Raw genomic sequence first — 17,055 nt, 5'->3', positions numbered from 1 at the left:
TAATTTGGAAGTATGCTACTTTCCTGTAGAAAATGTCACAGAATTACAGAGGCAAGAGATGGAAGAGGTTTATTAAAGCAGCCAGCCTATCTTTATGCCAATCAGTGACACTTCCCGACAGTGCACACTCCAGGCTTTGTTCCGGTGATGTTTTAAAAATGCTTTGTGATGTGCTGCTGGCATCTGCCCTGGAGGGCTCTTCAGAGACTGCACCAGCCCATGTCAGGAGGATTTATATAATCATAAAATCCTTTCAGGTTGGAAAAGATCATCTAGTCCAACCCAAAACCACTGACCACGTCCCTCAGTGCCACATGTACAAACTTCATGTAAACTTCTAGGGGTAGCGACTCCACTGCATAGACCTTCCTGCTGGTGATTAAAAGAGGTGCTGAGCATAACCCTGGGACAGTGCCTGTGGAGCCAGAGAGTCCCACTGGGGCAAAACTTTGTTTTGGCTTCTGCAATAGAAAGAAAGCTCCTAAAAGAGAACATATTTGAATAAACTGAATCTTCATTGAGTTTGTTAAGAGCAGTTAGAGTGGAGGCAGTTTCCCCATCTGGCCTCCTCAGCTTCTCTCTCCCATCCAAGCAGAAGAATCATGGAATCATCAAGGCTGGAAAAGACCACTAAGATAATCACCTTCCCTTGGGACTGACACTGAGGGTGGCGCAGAGCTCATTAGATACCACCTGTGTTGGTCCAAACTGGCCAACCGAGGCATCTCTGCAGCTGAACTAAGAGGCCTGGCCAAGAACCAGAGCAAAGCCAGCAACGGAACTTAGCCAGCTCTTCATAACATGCTCACAGAAAGCTTTCTCTAGAAGTAGTTTTTATCATCTTTTGCAAATGGGACATTCATTGAGAATGACATTGATATGCAGATACTGTATGAGATGCTCTTGAAGGGTCTGTGCAATAACACAGGAAAACACGTTTGCATGGCATGGTTTAGTAGGGCACTAACAGTGTAAGGGTTTGATCCCCTTAGGGCCTCTATCTTGGTAATGGGGGCAAACTCATCCAAAGGCTTTCAATGAACTGGAAGTGATGTGTATACTGTCTACCCTGAGGCACCTTTTGTAAAACCAGTCCCCATTTGGGGTCCCTCAGTTCACTGTCAGAATTTCAGGTGGGATAAACACAGGCCTTAGGGAGCAGAACAGAAAAAAGACTATTTAGATGTTAACCACTTTGGTGAAAGCTCTGCTTTCCACATCTGAGCTGTGTGACCAGGTGAGCAAGAAACAACATTATGGCACATGTGGCTACATGGAAATCATTGGCTGTGAGGGAGCAGTCATCATGTTGGCCTCCAAAGTCACTACCTTCCATGGCATGGCTCTCTTTATCCATTTACTAGGCTTGCACTAAGCACACTCATACAGCTTTTGAAGCCCAGCACAATTTGTGCTCTGAGGTGAGCAAATGCTTTATTTTTTATGCAGCAAACTTAACCACTGAAGGATTTCCAGCATTAAAGAACTTCCTCAATCCGTCTTCATTACTCTGCCTAACCAGAGGTGTAAGATGATCATTTTAGCTTCATGCTCTTCCAAATGACATCACTGTGGGCAAATTATAAAACAAAATGTGTAAGAAGTTGCCTATCAAAGCATGCAGTGATGTGGGGAAGGAGCTGATCTGCACCAAATCTCCGCCTCTGCCCCTGATGGCTCATACAAGTTGTTTATGGCTGGATCCTAAATTACTGGGAGTAGCAGCCCTGGAGAATAAATCTTCAGCCCAGCTTGGTGCTGGTACCAAGCAAATGAGATGTGCATATATATTACCTTGTTTTCCTGGCTTACAGGGCTTGCTTAGGCAAAGCTAATGCACACAGGTAAAGCAATCTGCAAGGCAGCATGGGCTCTGCAAGTACATCTGCTTTCACCTCATCTCCATGCAGCTCCGCTTCCAGCACAGCTCCGAGCTGGGAAGCACATCCTTTCACTGTCCCAAACGCTCAATTGGAAATGCTGCAACACTGATACTGCCAGCTCCCTGTGTAGCAAAAGCCAGCCTTAATGATGAGAAATGGCAAGCAGCAGGAGGGGGCTCTACCACCAAGATTTCAAGCAATGAAAATTACAGCTTCTCTCTCTATGCTTGCCATGAAGGCTGTAAGATGTCCTCTCTTTGTGCTGAGCATGGGTTGCCTCACTGCAGCTGAAGATCATAGAATCATGGTATCACTAAGGTTGGAAAAGACCACTAAGTTCATCCAGACCAACAGCAAACCCACCTCCAACATGCCCACTGACCATGGTCCTCAGTGTCACATCTCCACAATCCTTGGACACCTCCAGGGGCAGTGATTCCAACACCTACCTGGGCAGCCATGCCTCTGCATAACCACTGTTCCAGAGACTGAGCTCAGAAAGTCAAGAGAAAGCTGAAAGGTCAGTGATGGATAGTTTTCATTATAAACAGAAAGCATTTTCTCCCCAGAATACTGTCCCTATGGATGGTAGAGAATGTGGATGGGTAGATTTAGATGCCTTATCCTCAGATTGGATCCATTCCACTCTATCTGACATACTTCACTCACACATTGGTACCATCACAGAGCCCATAGAATGTGGGTCAAAGCCATGGAAGGGAACAGAAAAAAACTCATTTCCACATGCTTTATTTTCTGGGCCAAAGCATAGAAGCAGCCACAGTTCATGAACATGTCACCAACGTTGTGTGCAAGGGAAGTGGCACCTTGGCACAAGGGAAACACTTCTGCCTGTACCCATCCTCCTAATCTTCATTTTTCATTTGGAGTGAAACGAACGTAGGATTTTATTATTATTATTTTGAAGCAAAGTTATGCCTTTACACCAATCCAAATGGAACGCTTCATGAAAGGAAAGGCTACAAACAAATACTTACTATCCATTTAGAAAAAATATTCTCTCTTCCTTCTAATTTACCATGGGGGTGGGGAAGAATTAAATGCTTCAGAATGTTATGGATGAGATGACTGTGCCTGGCTCAGCTTGATTTATTTCCTGTTGCCTCCAGGCTAGTGAGGGGAAGGCTAACGCTGTACCTATTGTTCTGTATTCAAGCTCTATTCTAACAATAGATCTGCGTTCCTTCCCCACCCCCAATCCTCCTAAAAATAAGATTATACTTTGCTCATTAATTCCATCAAACTCTGTTCTGCTTTGGTCAGGAAAAGCAGCAGCTCTCACTTCTGTGGTGCCAGAGCTCATGAGATGCAACAACACACCAACACCAGGTCAATAAAATGCACTTTTTATTCTGTATCAATGAAAATATAGCCACATGTAAATAAAGACGTGTGGAAAAAAAAATCAAAGTTGATCCTCCCTGAAGAAGTACAGTTCATTGTGCTAAAACCCATAATCCTTTGGGTTAGAAACAGTTGTCTGCCAATGCTTTTAAAGTGACCCACATTTTTTTCCTTGTTGTTGAAATTTAGCAAACAGAAAAGTGCAACAAGAAACTTTGCTACGGATTAACCAATGTGCATTGACCCACACGTGGCAATGTCCAGGAATGACAGAACCATCACCTCCCACCAGCGTGTCCCCACGGTCCCTCGTCAGCAGGCAGGCGAGCGGTCAAGGAGCGTCCATTCTGTATGAGCTGATGTCTCAGTTGAAGGATGGTCCTTCCTTGATGTCATTCATGATCACTTTGTGAATCTCCGATATGGTAGCAGAGGTGCATTCCTTTTGTAGCTATTCAGTTTCAAATGCTTTTTTTTAATATATTATTATATATATATATATATTATTTCTCTCCAGGTTTTTATAAGCTTCCTGCTGTCAAAATACAGTTCTTAATTGCTTTTGTAGAAATAATCCTGAAGGGCAGAGGCATTTAAAATCCTCCCAAATCCTCAGTATATTAACAACAGCAAAAAAGATAGCTGGGCTGTTCAAAAATATCACCAGTAACACAAATGCCGTCTGCATTGGCAAGCGTACAAACAGCAGTAAGTAGTAACAAAAGAATCATCTGAGCAACAACCCATTCCCTCCATTTCTCCCTTGAAAAAAAAAAAAAGAGTTTTCACAAAATATTTCTCTCCCCTCAGTCCAGTGTCTGTGAATCACATACATTCAAAAGCTGCAGTTACTCTGTAGGCCCGTTTTTCCAAGAGGAGCTTTTAAAACCAGTTGTTTTGCCCAATTTCTCTATAAACAGGGTCACATGTGGGATTATCTGGGCGGTGCCTTTTCTGCTAACTGAACACCTTGAAATGTGAAAGCAAAACTAAGGACCTAAGGGTAAAAGGAGGTTTTAAAGCCCATTATGCTCCTCTGAATTAATCCTCCCTTGGGAAGAAAGTCCTGCTAATTTCAGTGGAACCACTCTCACAAACCAAGGATTAGTGTCACAGGATCAGCCCTGCTGGGTGCTCAGGGATGCTGAGTGAGGTGTCACAGCATGAGCACAGGGCTGGAAACCCACAGATCCCAGGGAAAGGGAAAACCCCACACCTTGGCCACACAGCGGTGTTACAGCAGGGAAGGAGATAGGAATGAAGGGTGGGGTGGGTGCTAAGCAGAGACTGCAGGTTTTGTAAGAGTGAGCTGGCGTGGTTGTAGGTTCAGCCTTTCCCCACACAGATCAATGGTGCAGCAGCTCCTGGCTCAGCTTAGAATCATAAAGCTTGGAAAAGACCATATTATCATCTCATCCAATGGTCAACCCATTGTCATCATACCCACTAAGCCATGCTCATGTTTTCAGTTGCCATTCAGGGGGAGGAGGAAGCCTAGGAACAAAATCTAGACAGTTCTGATAGTAGCGAGGTGCTTTGTGATGACTTAGGAAGTCTCCACCTGCCACCAATGGTGTGAGTAGCCTGAGCACGCTGTGCAGAGATGCTATCACCTGGCACCCCTGAGGAGCTGGGGCTGCACAGACAAAAGACCATTCCCAGCCCCCATCCTCCTTTCCTCCCAGTTCACATTCCCCAGATTTTAATTCCCCTAAGAGCCCAGAATGACTTCATTGTCTAAAGGTGAGTGGGAACTCACAAGCATTTCAGAAGGACGGAGGAGGGAGAGGTGGCACACCATGGAGCTGGGAATTCACCCTTCAAAGCCTGGTTTGGGGAAGGGGCTATACTTCATGAAGCATTATGCAAGCTGCTTTGCCACTGCACAATGCTCTGCTCCTACCTCTTACGTGAGTGGATATGAAGAAACCCAAAAGGGCTCAAAAATGGAGCACTTTAGGCCATGTCTGGGCCAGCAGCACCCAGTGCACACCCCCTGTCTCTGTCACTGTCCCTCTCCACAGCAGCGATAATAACTTTATTCTTAACTGTTCTTTTCCCCAGAGAGAGTTTGCACAGCTGATGTACATATTGTCTTGTATGAAGATATTCTAGACAGTCATGAATTTTGAGCAGTTAATTTGGATGGAGATTACTGACAATTCAGACACTGAGAATAAGTTATCTGGATTCAAATACATATTAATTATAGAGTGCCCTTTCCTCTGATTGGTCCTGATTTTATGGAGATTTACCTAGCTGTCCCAAGCTTCAAACACATCCTCTACATTTTGATGACATTTGGCATGCTTTCTGTAGGGACACATTTGCATTAGACAAGGGCTGGAAATTAAACTTCCAGTACCACCAGTTCTTGGCTTTCAGAAAGCTCAGTCCACACCAGAAATCCATCTTTGTGCCTCAGACCTGGGTGGGAGTTAGTGAAACTAGTGGGATAATAATTCCACTTAGTAAGAATTCTTACGCAGGATTCTCCAAGTCCAAAGGTATTTACCTTCCAAATGAAAAACAGTGTTTAGCAGATCTGCTGAGATCCCTTTACTGTACCACTGAGCCACTGGCTGGTGTTTAAGCAGGACATTAACAAATCAGCTCTAACTACAGCTCCTATTAGCATATTATTTCTTCTGAGCACAAATAGAAAAACAGATAATTATCTCATTAGATGTGCTAGGGCAGCATAACTTATTAAATCTGCCTGTTTCTACAAGCTAATAGGTAGCCTGATAACCTAGACAAGAGGAAAAAATGAAAGGAGGCTAGGAAGGAAAGAGACAGAGAGAAAAAAAAAAAGGAAGATGGGAGGAAGGGAAGGGAAGGGAAGGGAAGGGAAGGGAAGGGAAGGGAAGGGAAGGGAAGGGAAGGGAAGGGAAGGGAAGGGAAGGGAAGGGAAGGGAAGGGAAGGGAAGGGAAGGGAAGGGAAGGGAAGGGAAGGGAAGGGACATAAGTACTTTGCTTCAGATCACACAGCTTTCAAAGCACGTAGAATTGAGCACAATCTCCCCAGCTGCAGTTGCTCATAAAAGCTCCAACAAGTTGTGGGCTTCTGTCATGCTTAACAATATCAAATAGGTATGTAAAGTTTATGAAGCACATCACGGCCAAATGCACGTACATTGTGTTGCCACGTGCCTCTCAACAATACTATTGCACAAAAATGTGCAGGCAGACCTCAGTGTTTAGAAAGCCACAAGCATTATTTTTACTGCTGGGACACTGTCCTTAAAAATCTGGTAACCTTTCCACCTCCCCTGCACTCTCATAAGCTGCATGTTTTATGTTTGCTCCCACTTCCCTTATAGGACCACAGATCTGCTGACAAGCAAACGATCAACAACCAGCAAGAAGCAAAAAAGGAAGCACACCTATCCAAAGAGAAAAATGAGGAACAGTCCAGAGTGAGCTCTAGGAACAGCATTGAGACTGTCAAACTAGCAACGACGGAAACAGAAAGAGGTTAAATTTGTCTGTGCTGATGTAACAGTGCAAACTGTTGTGCTGGGGGAGATGTGTTTTGTGTGTGAATTTGGTGAGAAAGCTGATCAGCCAATTCTGCACTGCACAGGCCTGAGTTCTCCTTGTCTGAGTAGAGGGATTTTATTGGGACAGTTGAAAAGTGTATTTACAGAGTTGCTTTGCACTTTAGCACTAATGAGCTTTTTCATTGGTATTAATAAATTCTGCCACTCACATATTTAGCATTCCTCTGGCATTCATTGCCAGATAAATCCCTTATTGTCTTTCTGGTAGCTTGCCCAATTCCCACAAGGCAGATTTAAAAAACCCAAATCCTGCCTTATTGCGAGCTGCTGCCTCTCCCACTCAATAAATTGAATTTACCACTTGATAGAATTACGCAGTTGGTGGCACTCAGCCCTTCCCTTAAGTAAAAAATGCAGCTGGGAACTTGGAGAGCACCAAGAGGTGGTAGCAAGAGCTGGAAGGTGCCATCACATCCTTGCACCTGTGGTCCTTTCCTATTAGTCACATCATGGGAGCACCACGATGAATGAAAATACACTTTTGCTCTTTATTTCAGAAGAAAGATTTTATGTATGGGTGATCCCAGAGGCATGAGCTCACAAAGTTCAATGGTGGTTTTAGCATTCAAAAGGCAGGTTTAAGGTACATGTTTAAGTGACATTTCAGCTCTGTAACTCTTAAGTACCACCTGACTGAACTTCTCAATAATACCAGAACTCCTAATTATACCTAAAAAGAAAGGAGAAAAAAAGAAGCTGTGGCCAAACGGCTTTTGATGATACAAGTGGAGGCAGCAGTAATTAATCCTGCAGGGACACCAGAGGGATAATTAGAAGCAGAACACAAATTTTGTTTTGCTTTAGAAGAAAACTCCTTTTTCCATGAGAGGTTGGGCAAGACACTCAATTTACAATCTGAACTGTGACCTCAGACTAATGGTCCTGAAAGCAGCCTCAACTGCTCCATCATCCTGAAAGTGAAGTGTATGGCATTGCTGCTCTTTGCTGGCTTGAAACAAGCCATGCATGTCTTCTCCTGACCTACCAACACAAAACAGGCTTTTTGTTCTAGGAAAACCAAATAACAACAGAGAAAACAGGTGAATCAAATAGGAAACTCTTCTGAAATAAGTCCAAGACAGGAAAGCACCTGAGCATCCCTGCATAACTCACAAGGAAATGATGAGTAGAGCTGTAGGGTAGTCTGGAGGAAATAAAGAGGACCTTTAGTAGCACTGGATGGCATCAATTCAAAGTGCTGCCAGTGCTGAACTTCAACTAAGCTGTAACTGCAGGAGGAGAACAGAGAAAAGAGTCACACGTGGCAGATATTGGACTGAACATGAAGCTGGTGTCTCATTTGAGTTCCCTTTCTCATTAGAAAACCTCATTAGAAAACACAAACATTCCAGTCCTTGCCATCCCTACGGGATACTATAATGTTCAAGACCACAAAGAAGTGCCCAATATAAAACAAAAATTAAGGTGTGTTTAATAAAATAAGAATGAGAATGGAAGGTTTGCCTTGGCATGCTTGATTTACTTGGAAATTCACTGCTAAGCCGTGGTTTGGAAAGGATTTTTTGAGTAAATCTGCAAGACAGCAGGGGCACACAGAAAGTCAGAGTGTTTAGAAAAGCAGTTTTCCAGTTAAACCTAAAAGGGTCATGAGTAAACTTGGGATGAGCCTGTAATATCACACCATGAGAACAGAGGATGAGCCTGGGAATGGGGCTGGAGCAGCCTCTAGGGATGTGCATGGGCCCCATAGATGTAGTCAGACTCTATGGACAGTCCCATCCTGCTTAAGTAATGGTGTCAACATGCTGACAATGAGAACAAAAGGCTGAATTCAGAAGAGTAAGAATAGCCCACGGATCTCTGCCAGTGCAACACTGAAAATCAGCTCAAATGCAATTGATTTTTTTTTATGGCATTTCTAGACATCACAATCACTTTTCAATGGGCTGGGGAAGAGGCTGGAAGAGGCTGGATGTTGCAGAAGTATCTGTCTTAGTCCACTGCTTCCAGAAACTGCATGGTCACCAAGACATCCTTCTCAGCATTTGGCACTGACTGTGGATGTTAGCTGATACCAAGCGAATGGTTTAATTCATTTAAATGGTGTAGTGTCAGATCACGCCAAATTTCTCTGGTGTCTTCTTGATAAGAATCAGCTCTTAGAAACACATTTTACCTTGAAACCTGACATCAGATTCCTCAATAAGTTTATATCAAAAACTGGAAGATAATGAGATGTAACTGAGAACTCTCATATTTCACTTCCCATTTGTGCTACTAAAACCTCCAGAAACGCCAGTGATACAAAAACACATCTCAGGCAGGACTGCTGGGAAATCCTTTGGTCCTGTTCAAAGTAGGGTCAGCTTCAAAGTCAGAGCCCATATGCTGTGATGATGCACAGTCCATAGAACTTTAGGAAACACGACCCTGCCAGCTTCCAGATAAATAAATTACAAAGCACCAACAACTACTATATAGGGACTAATAAAAAATAACTTCAGCAACGTGTGGCCATTTGTGGACCCTCATTCTTTATATCCTTTCCTTTCCTCTCCCCTCTCTCTCCCACGTTGCACAATATGGAGCCAGGGCTCTGCTCACTTTGGGCAATCACCTGATGGTCAGTCACTCTCTACTTTGGAAGCTCTCCAGCACATATTTTCCCTCTGTTGAACACTTCCAAGATTCATCCTCTTTCCACAGCACAACACAGCCTAGCTATGAGACTCCTGGCATTCTTAATGCCCCATGGCAGGCAAAGATCCCCAAATGAGGATTCCTGGAGTATCATACAAAGATACTGGAGTAAAAAGTTAAAAACCCAATCACCACTGGCCAAGAACCAAGCACCTGAGTGTTTTTAGGGAGCTGTCTCAGCAGCTTAGGAGCCGAACACTTTGTTTCTGGGTGCATGCTGAGACATTTCAGTTTTCCCTGTATGAAAGTGCCTCTGTGATGGAAAGATGGTAAGTGGTTTCTTTTAGGGGCACCTTTTCATACAAGCAGGATCAGGCTGGGAGCTTGAGTTACAGGCTGCATTCTCTTAACCTGCCCTCCAGCAGTCTACAAATCAAGTGTCTAATCTGAACTCGTTACTCTACTGTAAGTGGTGGGAGACTAACACCTCTGGAGCATTATTTATTCCACTCATCTGAAACACCTGACTCCAATGGGCCTGATCTGTCTCTACTGCAAATGGGCAGGTATATACACCTATGATATGCCCATATATCCTTAGCAAACAGGCAGAAACATTTACTTTGCCATTGATGACTGTGAGTTGTGCTCTGGACCAGATAACTGACAGACATGTTATTGGGGTGGCTGACCCCAAGCTAATACAAAGTTCTTTTTATAGGGCTTTTAATTAAGGCCAATTGACATATTTATGGTGGACAGACAGATACAGAGTTGGTGCACATCAGCAGTCTCAGACTGTGGGCCAAGCAAGCTCGCATCTCTGAGCAGAAAACCATGAGGAAATAATACTGCCTCAGATGCTTGAATCCACCTGCCTTGCAACAGGAGGCAGATTAATGTAATAAATCCACATAATTTATTTACTATGGCCTGCACAAGCCCTTTTTGAATGGTTGTATCATCTGAGTGTTCAAAATCAAAATAAGTCTCCTCATCCCACAGCAAAGCACAAGGTCAATTTTCTGTATTATTAAATGCACCCTCAGGAATGATGATTTTATTTTGTTTGTCATTTGTAGGGTATCACGACGCTGATCTTTGCACAATATTCTTTATGTCAGTATGAACATTTCTTGCTTTTCTGCCAGAAAAAGCAAGACATTTCTTTCTTTTTATCTATTTTAGCTCCAGTCAGCAATTTGCTTTAAGAATGTATTCTCTTTTGAAATGCGCCTCAACACATTAAAACCAATAAGAAAAATCAGAGATCACATTAGTTGCTTGTATGGAAAAAAATAAGGGGAAATGACAAAACCTGTTCTCAGATGTTGAGGTCTGGTCTGATCCAACCTTCCTTCCCTGTGGACACCATAAGAAGGTGCTCTGGTGGCAGAGACATAGGTAAAGAGTAGGGCCATCTGAGTAAAGGACTGCATCAACTATTCTATTTCTCCCCTTAAATTCCCTAAATGGAACCAGTGCAGATGCACAAGTGCCAAGAGAAATGTTTAACTCCTACAGCTCAGGACTGGAGTCACAGAGCACAGGGTACCATGATGAGATGCTTTTCTCCAAAGGAACCCCACTTCTTAAACACTCCCTATCAAGCATGTTGGCAGCAAAACTATAAAGCACAACTGATGTATAGGCTTGAAGATATGTGTTAACACAAGCTTTTGCTTCAAAAAAGGAACTGAATAAAGCTTTTAGATCCAGCCTGCTAAACCCAACTGTAACAAGATCTGTAAAAACTCTCTTCTGCAGGAAACTGCTATTTGAATGTGCTTTCTTAAAAATTGAGTATTGCTTTGATGGCACTTCACTTAAGAAAAATATTCAACAAACAATCATCTGTCCAATTCTGACATCCATAAAGATCGGCCTGGGGTTTCCAAATGCTCCAAATCCAAGTAAGAAAGCGTCAAGTCACTGTAATGCATCCCACTTCCTCCTCCTCACTCCCAAGTTGCACATTAAACCTTTGGCTTTTGTGGATTTTTTCCTTCCAGTTCAGGATGCCTTTTTCCCAAAACAGCCTCCAAGCTCTTTTATGAACGCATCTGTTCTGTGACCCATGCAAACGATGGGTTCCTTCCAGAGCGACTGCTCGCTGCTTGCAAATAGCGCAACATTAATTCTGCAGCCTGCAGTTCTCTACAATTGTCCTGGAATCCAAAACACACTGTATGGTTCCATAAGTTCATCAGATTCAAACTTCAGCTCACACCTGTGTAACAGGATTGCTTTCCACACGGTGGTGAATGAAGACTCAGTTTGGATCTAGCAATGAGCCCAAACATCAGTGCCAGCAGCTTCAAATCCCTACAGCTGCGCTACTTCTGCAGAACAGGGAAAAGAAAAATTGGCAATGCTTAAGTTTGTCACTTCCAGAGCCAGCCCTGCTCTAACCCTTGCCCCCTGGCAAAGACAAAAACATAGAAAACAGGACATACAAATACAAAATCAGAAGAACTGAGGGATATTTCCCCTCTATATCTCCACTACAATAGTTATTTTTTTCAGCTATTAGCCAGAAGTGCTGTTCTATCTCATATAGGTAGTATTACACAAAAATGCTATTTGAAGTATTCTAGTTTGTATGCCTTGGAAAGTGTTTACATGTTTTATTTCTATTCATACCTTATCCAGAAAGATAAAATCCACTTGTGTGTGGCTAAAATGCTTGGAACACACGGAGCACACTGTACGTGCTATGAACACCGCTACCAGGCGTGGCAGGAACATCTGTACACGTATGCAGCTCTTACAGGAAAGGAAAGCATGCAGCTGAGAGCTCCCTGCATGCAGCACGTGGCTGCTGGCATAGGTGGAAGGGACACGTGTGGTCCCTTACTGCACGGCTGTAGGTGGTTGCTTTGAGTCAAGGCTGAATGCAACACGGACTCATGCTTCTTGAACAGGAGAGGGACGCTCCAGCCGGCAGTGTGCTGGATCACACCATGCACTGCCATTAGCAGATGGGAAAGCTGAACAAGTGCCCCAGCAATAACTCCATGAAACAACATATTATGCTCCAAAATGCTTCCGAACTGTATAAAACGTATTTTCAGCACAGCAGTAATTGGAGTTGAAGCTCCAGCTGCACCCCCAGCACACAGAGACCATCTGCACAGAGAGTTTTGTTGTTTGCAAGACACCCATCACACTACGGACTGAGCAAGGCACCAGCCAGTTCCACTGAACAACAGACAACACTAGAATATCAGAGTTGAAGCAAAGTGACCCTGGAAATGCTGCATTTGTTTCAGGAACTTACTATTTTACATTATTTATAGTGTTTTAACCAGTATAGTTGCACTTGAACTGCAATAGACATTCCGGGCTCAAATAATTTTCAAGGTTAGATTAATCCTATTACATGATCTCTCATTGTAAGGTGGCACAAAGTTACATCTGACTTGCAAGATAAACTGATACAGAGATCCCTTTGCATGCCATGCAGTTCTAGCTAGAGTTAATATCAGTTACAGAGAAACAGAAAAAGTCCTTCACAAAGGCAGAGGAATGCCATTAAGGCTAAAGCTTTCTAACAGAGTCACCCCTACCACCCTGCTGGTTCTTTCAGGGCATACTCATGCATGCAAGGAACTCGACTCAACCACAACCCAGGCAGCCACATGGCTCTGCTGCTGACTGCATAGTTCAGGGCAGAGGGAGCTAAGCTGCTGTGAGGCTGAGCCACAAATCCAGCCAGGCAACAACAGCCGCATCTTCAAAACTTGGCACTTAAGTTGTACCTGCCAAGGTCCGTGCATGCTCCAGCAGCCTGCTGCAACCCTGTAACTCCTGAACGCTGCAACCCCACAGCTCTGTCAGAGTACCAGGGGAAGGTTTAGAGCAGGACTCTGAAAGTTCCGCTGTTCTGCGAGTGCAGATTGTCCCTGCTGACCAAAGTGTGGCTGCAGATCTGTACTTGTGTCAGAAGAGCAGCTGCAAAATACAGCTGCCCTGTTTGACAATCGCACCTGCAGCTGCAGAAAGCACGATGAGCAAGCAGGCTAACATCAGCCTTTAGGAAGAGTTGTCCCTTTCAGTGATTCTACTTTCTTTTTTTTCTATGATTTCATGAAGAAAGAGACCGAAAGAGAGGCAGAAATGGGCCAGAAAGGAATAACAAAGGAGAAAGATCACTGTTGTCCTTCCACGAGCTGATACAGCAGAAGCAATGGCTTCTTTGGCTTTTCTAAGATCCTTTTGTAGCTTATGGGTTTGGATTTCACAGCAGGAGATGTGATGCAGGTTCCTAATTGCCACTACTACAGATGTTGGTTGGTTGGCTGTTTTTTGTTTGCTTTGGATTTTTTTTGGTTTCTCAAGAAGTCATCTAGTTCAACTTAGTTTCCTAATGTGAAGTAACATTTCTGGTACGGATACCCACTGATTATAAAGATGCCTTTTATTTACCTGATTGATAGTGATGCCTTGTGGCTGATACATATGTTTTACTCCAGGCACTTCTGAAAACATGGGACTTTAATGTGAGAGGCCACTGAAGTGTGGTAGAGATGTCCTTCTCTGAAGGAGCTGCTGCCCTCTGCTCTGCCACCAGTAGCTCTGCCATGATGGCCTCTTCTGCTGACTGTAGTGTCTACCTGAATTCTCACACAGTGCAAAGAGGCAAAAATACCCACACCATGCCCAACATCAGACCCAGAGTCCAAGAGCTCAGCTCCCAGTAGCAGAAAAAACAGGGTCAAATGCAAAAGCATGCCCTGCAAAGCCATCACAAAGGGCAGTGCATCGGTCTAAGTGGCAGAGGAGGCTGAGCACAGATCAAGAATGGAAGATGCTGATGGGAGCCAGCCAAGAGGAAGGTCAGAGCACCTAAAACAGAACTACTGGCCTTAATATGCCTAACAACTGGTGGTGTGGATGCAGAGAGCTTGCACACAAATCTTCACATCCTATCCACTGAAAGCTTCATCAAGTCCAAGGCAAGAAGGACATCTTCCCACATCACACCCACCAGTCTCCTACCCCAACATCAACCGAGTGCCACAGGCTAAAGGGAATTTTACCATCACCAACTTCCCATCCTGGCTGTTGATTTTCTCTCTTTCTCAAAGGTAGCTTCAGATGGATAAACAACCTCAGAAGGGGGGATTCACTGCAGTCTTTTAACTTCCAGCTTCCCAAATCTGCTCCCTAGGCTCCCAAGCAGCTGAAGCATGACTGCTATCTCCCTTGCTCAGACCTCATTCAAAGTCATTTTGCCAGAGGCAATGAAGGGGACAGAGGGAGAGCAACCTCTGAAGAACAGGACATCCTAATGAAGATACTGACAGAAGCGGACACCATTGCCAAGTGCTGCAAAGAGAATCTACATAATGTTACTCTAACGATTCAGTAAAAACTGCATCAATAAAAGGAGGCTTTTCAGAAAGATGTTACCCCCAAACAGACAGGGTGTGCAGCTGAGAGAGCTTCTGTTTGTTGCATTTCATTACATACATCACCATTACTATGTCTTACTTACGATGTTAAAAGAGCAGGAGGATACTTGAAAGAGAAGGCTGTGCATGCACAACGTCCACACGAATAAATTCCAGTGATCTACTTCAGCACCCAACATGGTGCCCTTCCCTGTCAACTGAGCTGAGCCTACCCTTTAGGAGGAGTAGGGGGACTTATTACCAAATATACAGTATATTGTAATGGAATGATACCAGGAAATGGTACTACTTGAAGTCTGAACATGTCCTCCATGTCACATTAACCTACTGCCTAACTTGGCAGAAAAGACAGTGAGGAAGTAAAAGCTCAGTTCACCCAGCCTGAGATCAAAACTGTCATGGCAATATTGGCAGGTTAGACCCTGATTCTTTAAATAGTACATTGCCTTTGTTAAACAAAAGTCATTCTTTTATTACATAATAGAGATTATAAATAAATGTAAAGTGTGCATGCAGTCAACTGCATATTATACAAGCAATATCTATGTTAATAATTGTTTTCTTTGGCAGGCCAGAATCCAGCTGGACATGCAATATTTACATATCAAAATCCTTGGTGTGTTCAAGTCATATTGGATGCAAGTGAAAATATATATGTATATATATTTACCTTATACACACACCTATATATGTATAAAGGTATATATACACCTCTGCATATATACTGTATACATATATACACATAGGTATATGCTAAAAGTGGATTTCATCTTTTTCTGATTCAGGTGATGCAGGCCTCGAAACACTAAAAATATCCTGGCAAGGTATCTGGGGGGGCCGCTGGGGTGATAAATGGGATGTGGGGGAAGAGACCTGGGGTACGTTCTTTTCAGACAATATCTTTAAAATTTCTGCCACCTGCTTCTCAAGGGCAGCCATCCTGCTGCTTAGCAGCTGGATATCTTCTTTGAGTTCGTGCTTGACTTCCTGCAGCGTGGTTTGTAAGGCCTGCTCAGGAATAGGGTAGAAGGGATGCCTAGCATCAGCCTGAATGGGGCTGTGCTCCAGGGGGCTGCGAGTCTCACCGGCTTTATCCAAGCGAAGGTCACTTTTAGTTATTCCACTGTCACAAGAGTCTGTTTTCCTCAGTGGGTTTTTATTTACACCATTCTCTGAGTCGTTACACTTAGGGTCCTCAGAGAGCAACCCCATTGATTCAGCCTTTGTGACGTTGTTCCAGTCTTCCTTCTTCTCCTCGTGGGTCCCCATCGTGTTCTTCAGTCGAAGCCACCCTTTCCCATTTCCATTTTTCATCCGCATGGGGCTGTTCACTTTGAGACACTTTTGATCTCCATTCCCGTTGGGCTTGAGCTCCATTGCATCCCTGTTGTTCTGCTTCACTGCCTCAGTGGTTTTCACATAAGCCAGGGATGTCTGGATGGGGGTGATCTGAGACACAGTGACCACGCTGGTGCCTGTGATAGAGGCCCCATTCTGCACACTCCGACTTTCCACCTGAAGCTGGTTCCTTTCTGGGTCGATGTGGGTTGAGCCTTGATTCCTCATCTCCTTTTGCTGTTTGAACTTCTGAAAGAGTTTCCGCACGGGGTGGTCCACAGGAATGCTCAGTGTCACCTCATTCTTCTGGCGCATGCGCTCCTCTTCTTCCTTCTTGACATCACTGATCTTCCTGAAGATGATCTACAGGGGACAAGACCAAAACAGTCAGTACCCACAGGACACCAAACACAACAGTGCAGCACAAGTGGCAGATGGGGAAACAACATGATCCTAATTGGGGAAAGATATTTCTCCTTCCTTTCTATCTCAGTTTCTTATAGTCAATTACAATGGTGCTGATCAAGGGTGGTGACACACTGGAACAGGCTGTGCAAGGAGGTTGTGGATGCTCCATCCCTGCAGGCATTCAAGGCCAGGCTGGATGTGGCTCTGGGCAGCCTGGTCTGGTGGTTGGTGACCCTGCACACAGCAGGGGGGTTGTAAATGGATGATCATTGTGATCCCTTCCAACCCTGGCTGTTCTATGATTCTATGATCATAGTAATCTCAGATATATGCTAGTGCATATATATACATATGTGCACACACCATCTTTAAGGTACAGATAAAAAGTGAGTTCCACCTGTATTTTGATGCAGAAGATACAGTCCTGAAAAACTAAAAATATCCTGATGGCAGGAGGAAAGAAACTGAACAAAGGGAAGA

At 43.9% G+C, this 17,055-nt stretch overlaps 1 protein-coding gene across 3 annotated transcripts in view; it reads right to left on the bottom strand.

The window, feature by feature from the left end:
- Nucleotides 1–3,234: 3,234 nt before the first annotated feature.
- Nucleotides 3,235–17,055, bottom strand: part of KCNH5 (potassium voltage-gated channel subfamily H member 5) — a 161,812-nt gene continuing 147,991 nt past the window's right edge. For all 3 annotated transcript variants that reach the window (XR_014946809.1, XM_085549560.1, XM_015865668.3), the window contains one exon: nt 3,235–16,530. Coding sequence is in view for 2 of the 3 variants with exons in the window: in XM_085549560.1 (XP_085405686.1) it covers nt 15,583–16,530 (948 nt within the window). In the remaining variant the exon portion in view is untranslated. The remainder of the gene's footprint in view (nt 16,531–17,055) is intronic.

The sequence above is a fragment of the Coturnix japonica genome, chromosome 5 (assembly GCF_054131305.1).
Source record: "Coturnix japonica strain WE chromosome 5, WE-NBRP24, whole genome shotgun sequence".
In the NCBI taxonomy this organism is placed as follows: domain Eukaryota; kingdom Metazoa; phylum Chordata; class Aves; order Galliformes; family Phasianidae; genus Coturnix; species Coturnix japonica.
Note: the sequence above shows the minus strand (reverse complement) of the source record. Positions and strands in the feature narration are given on the sequence as shown.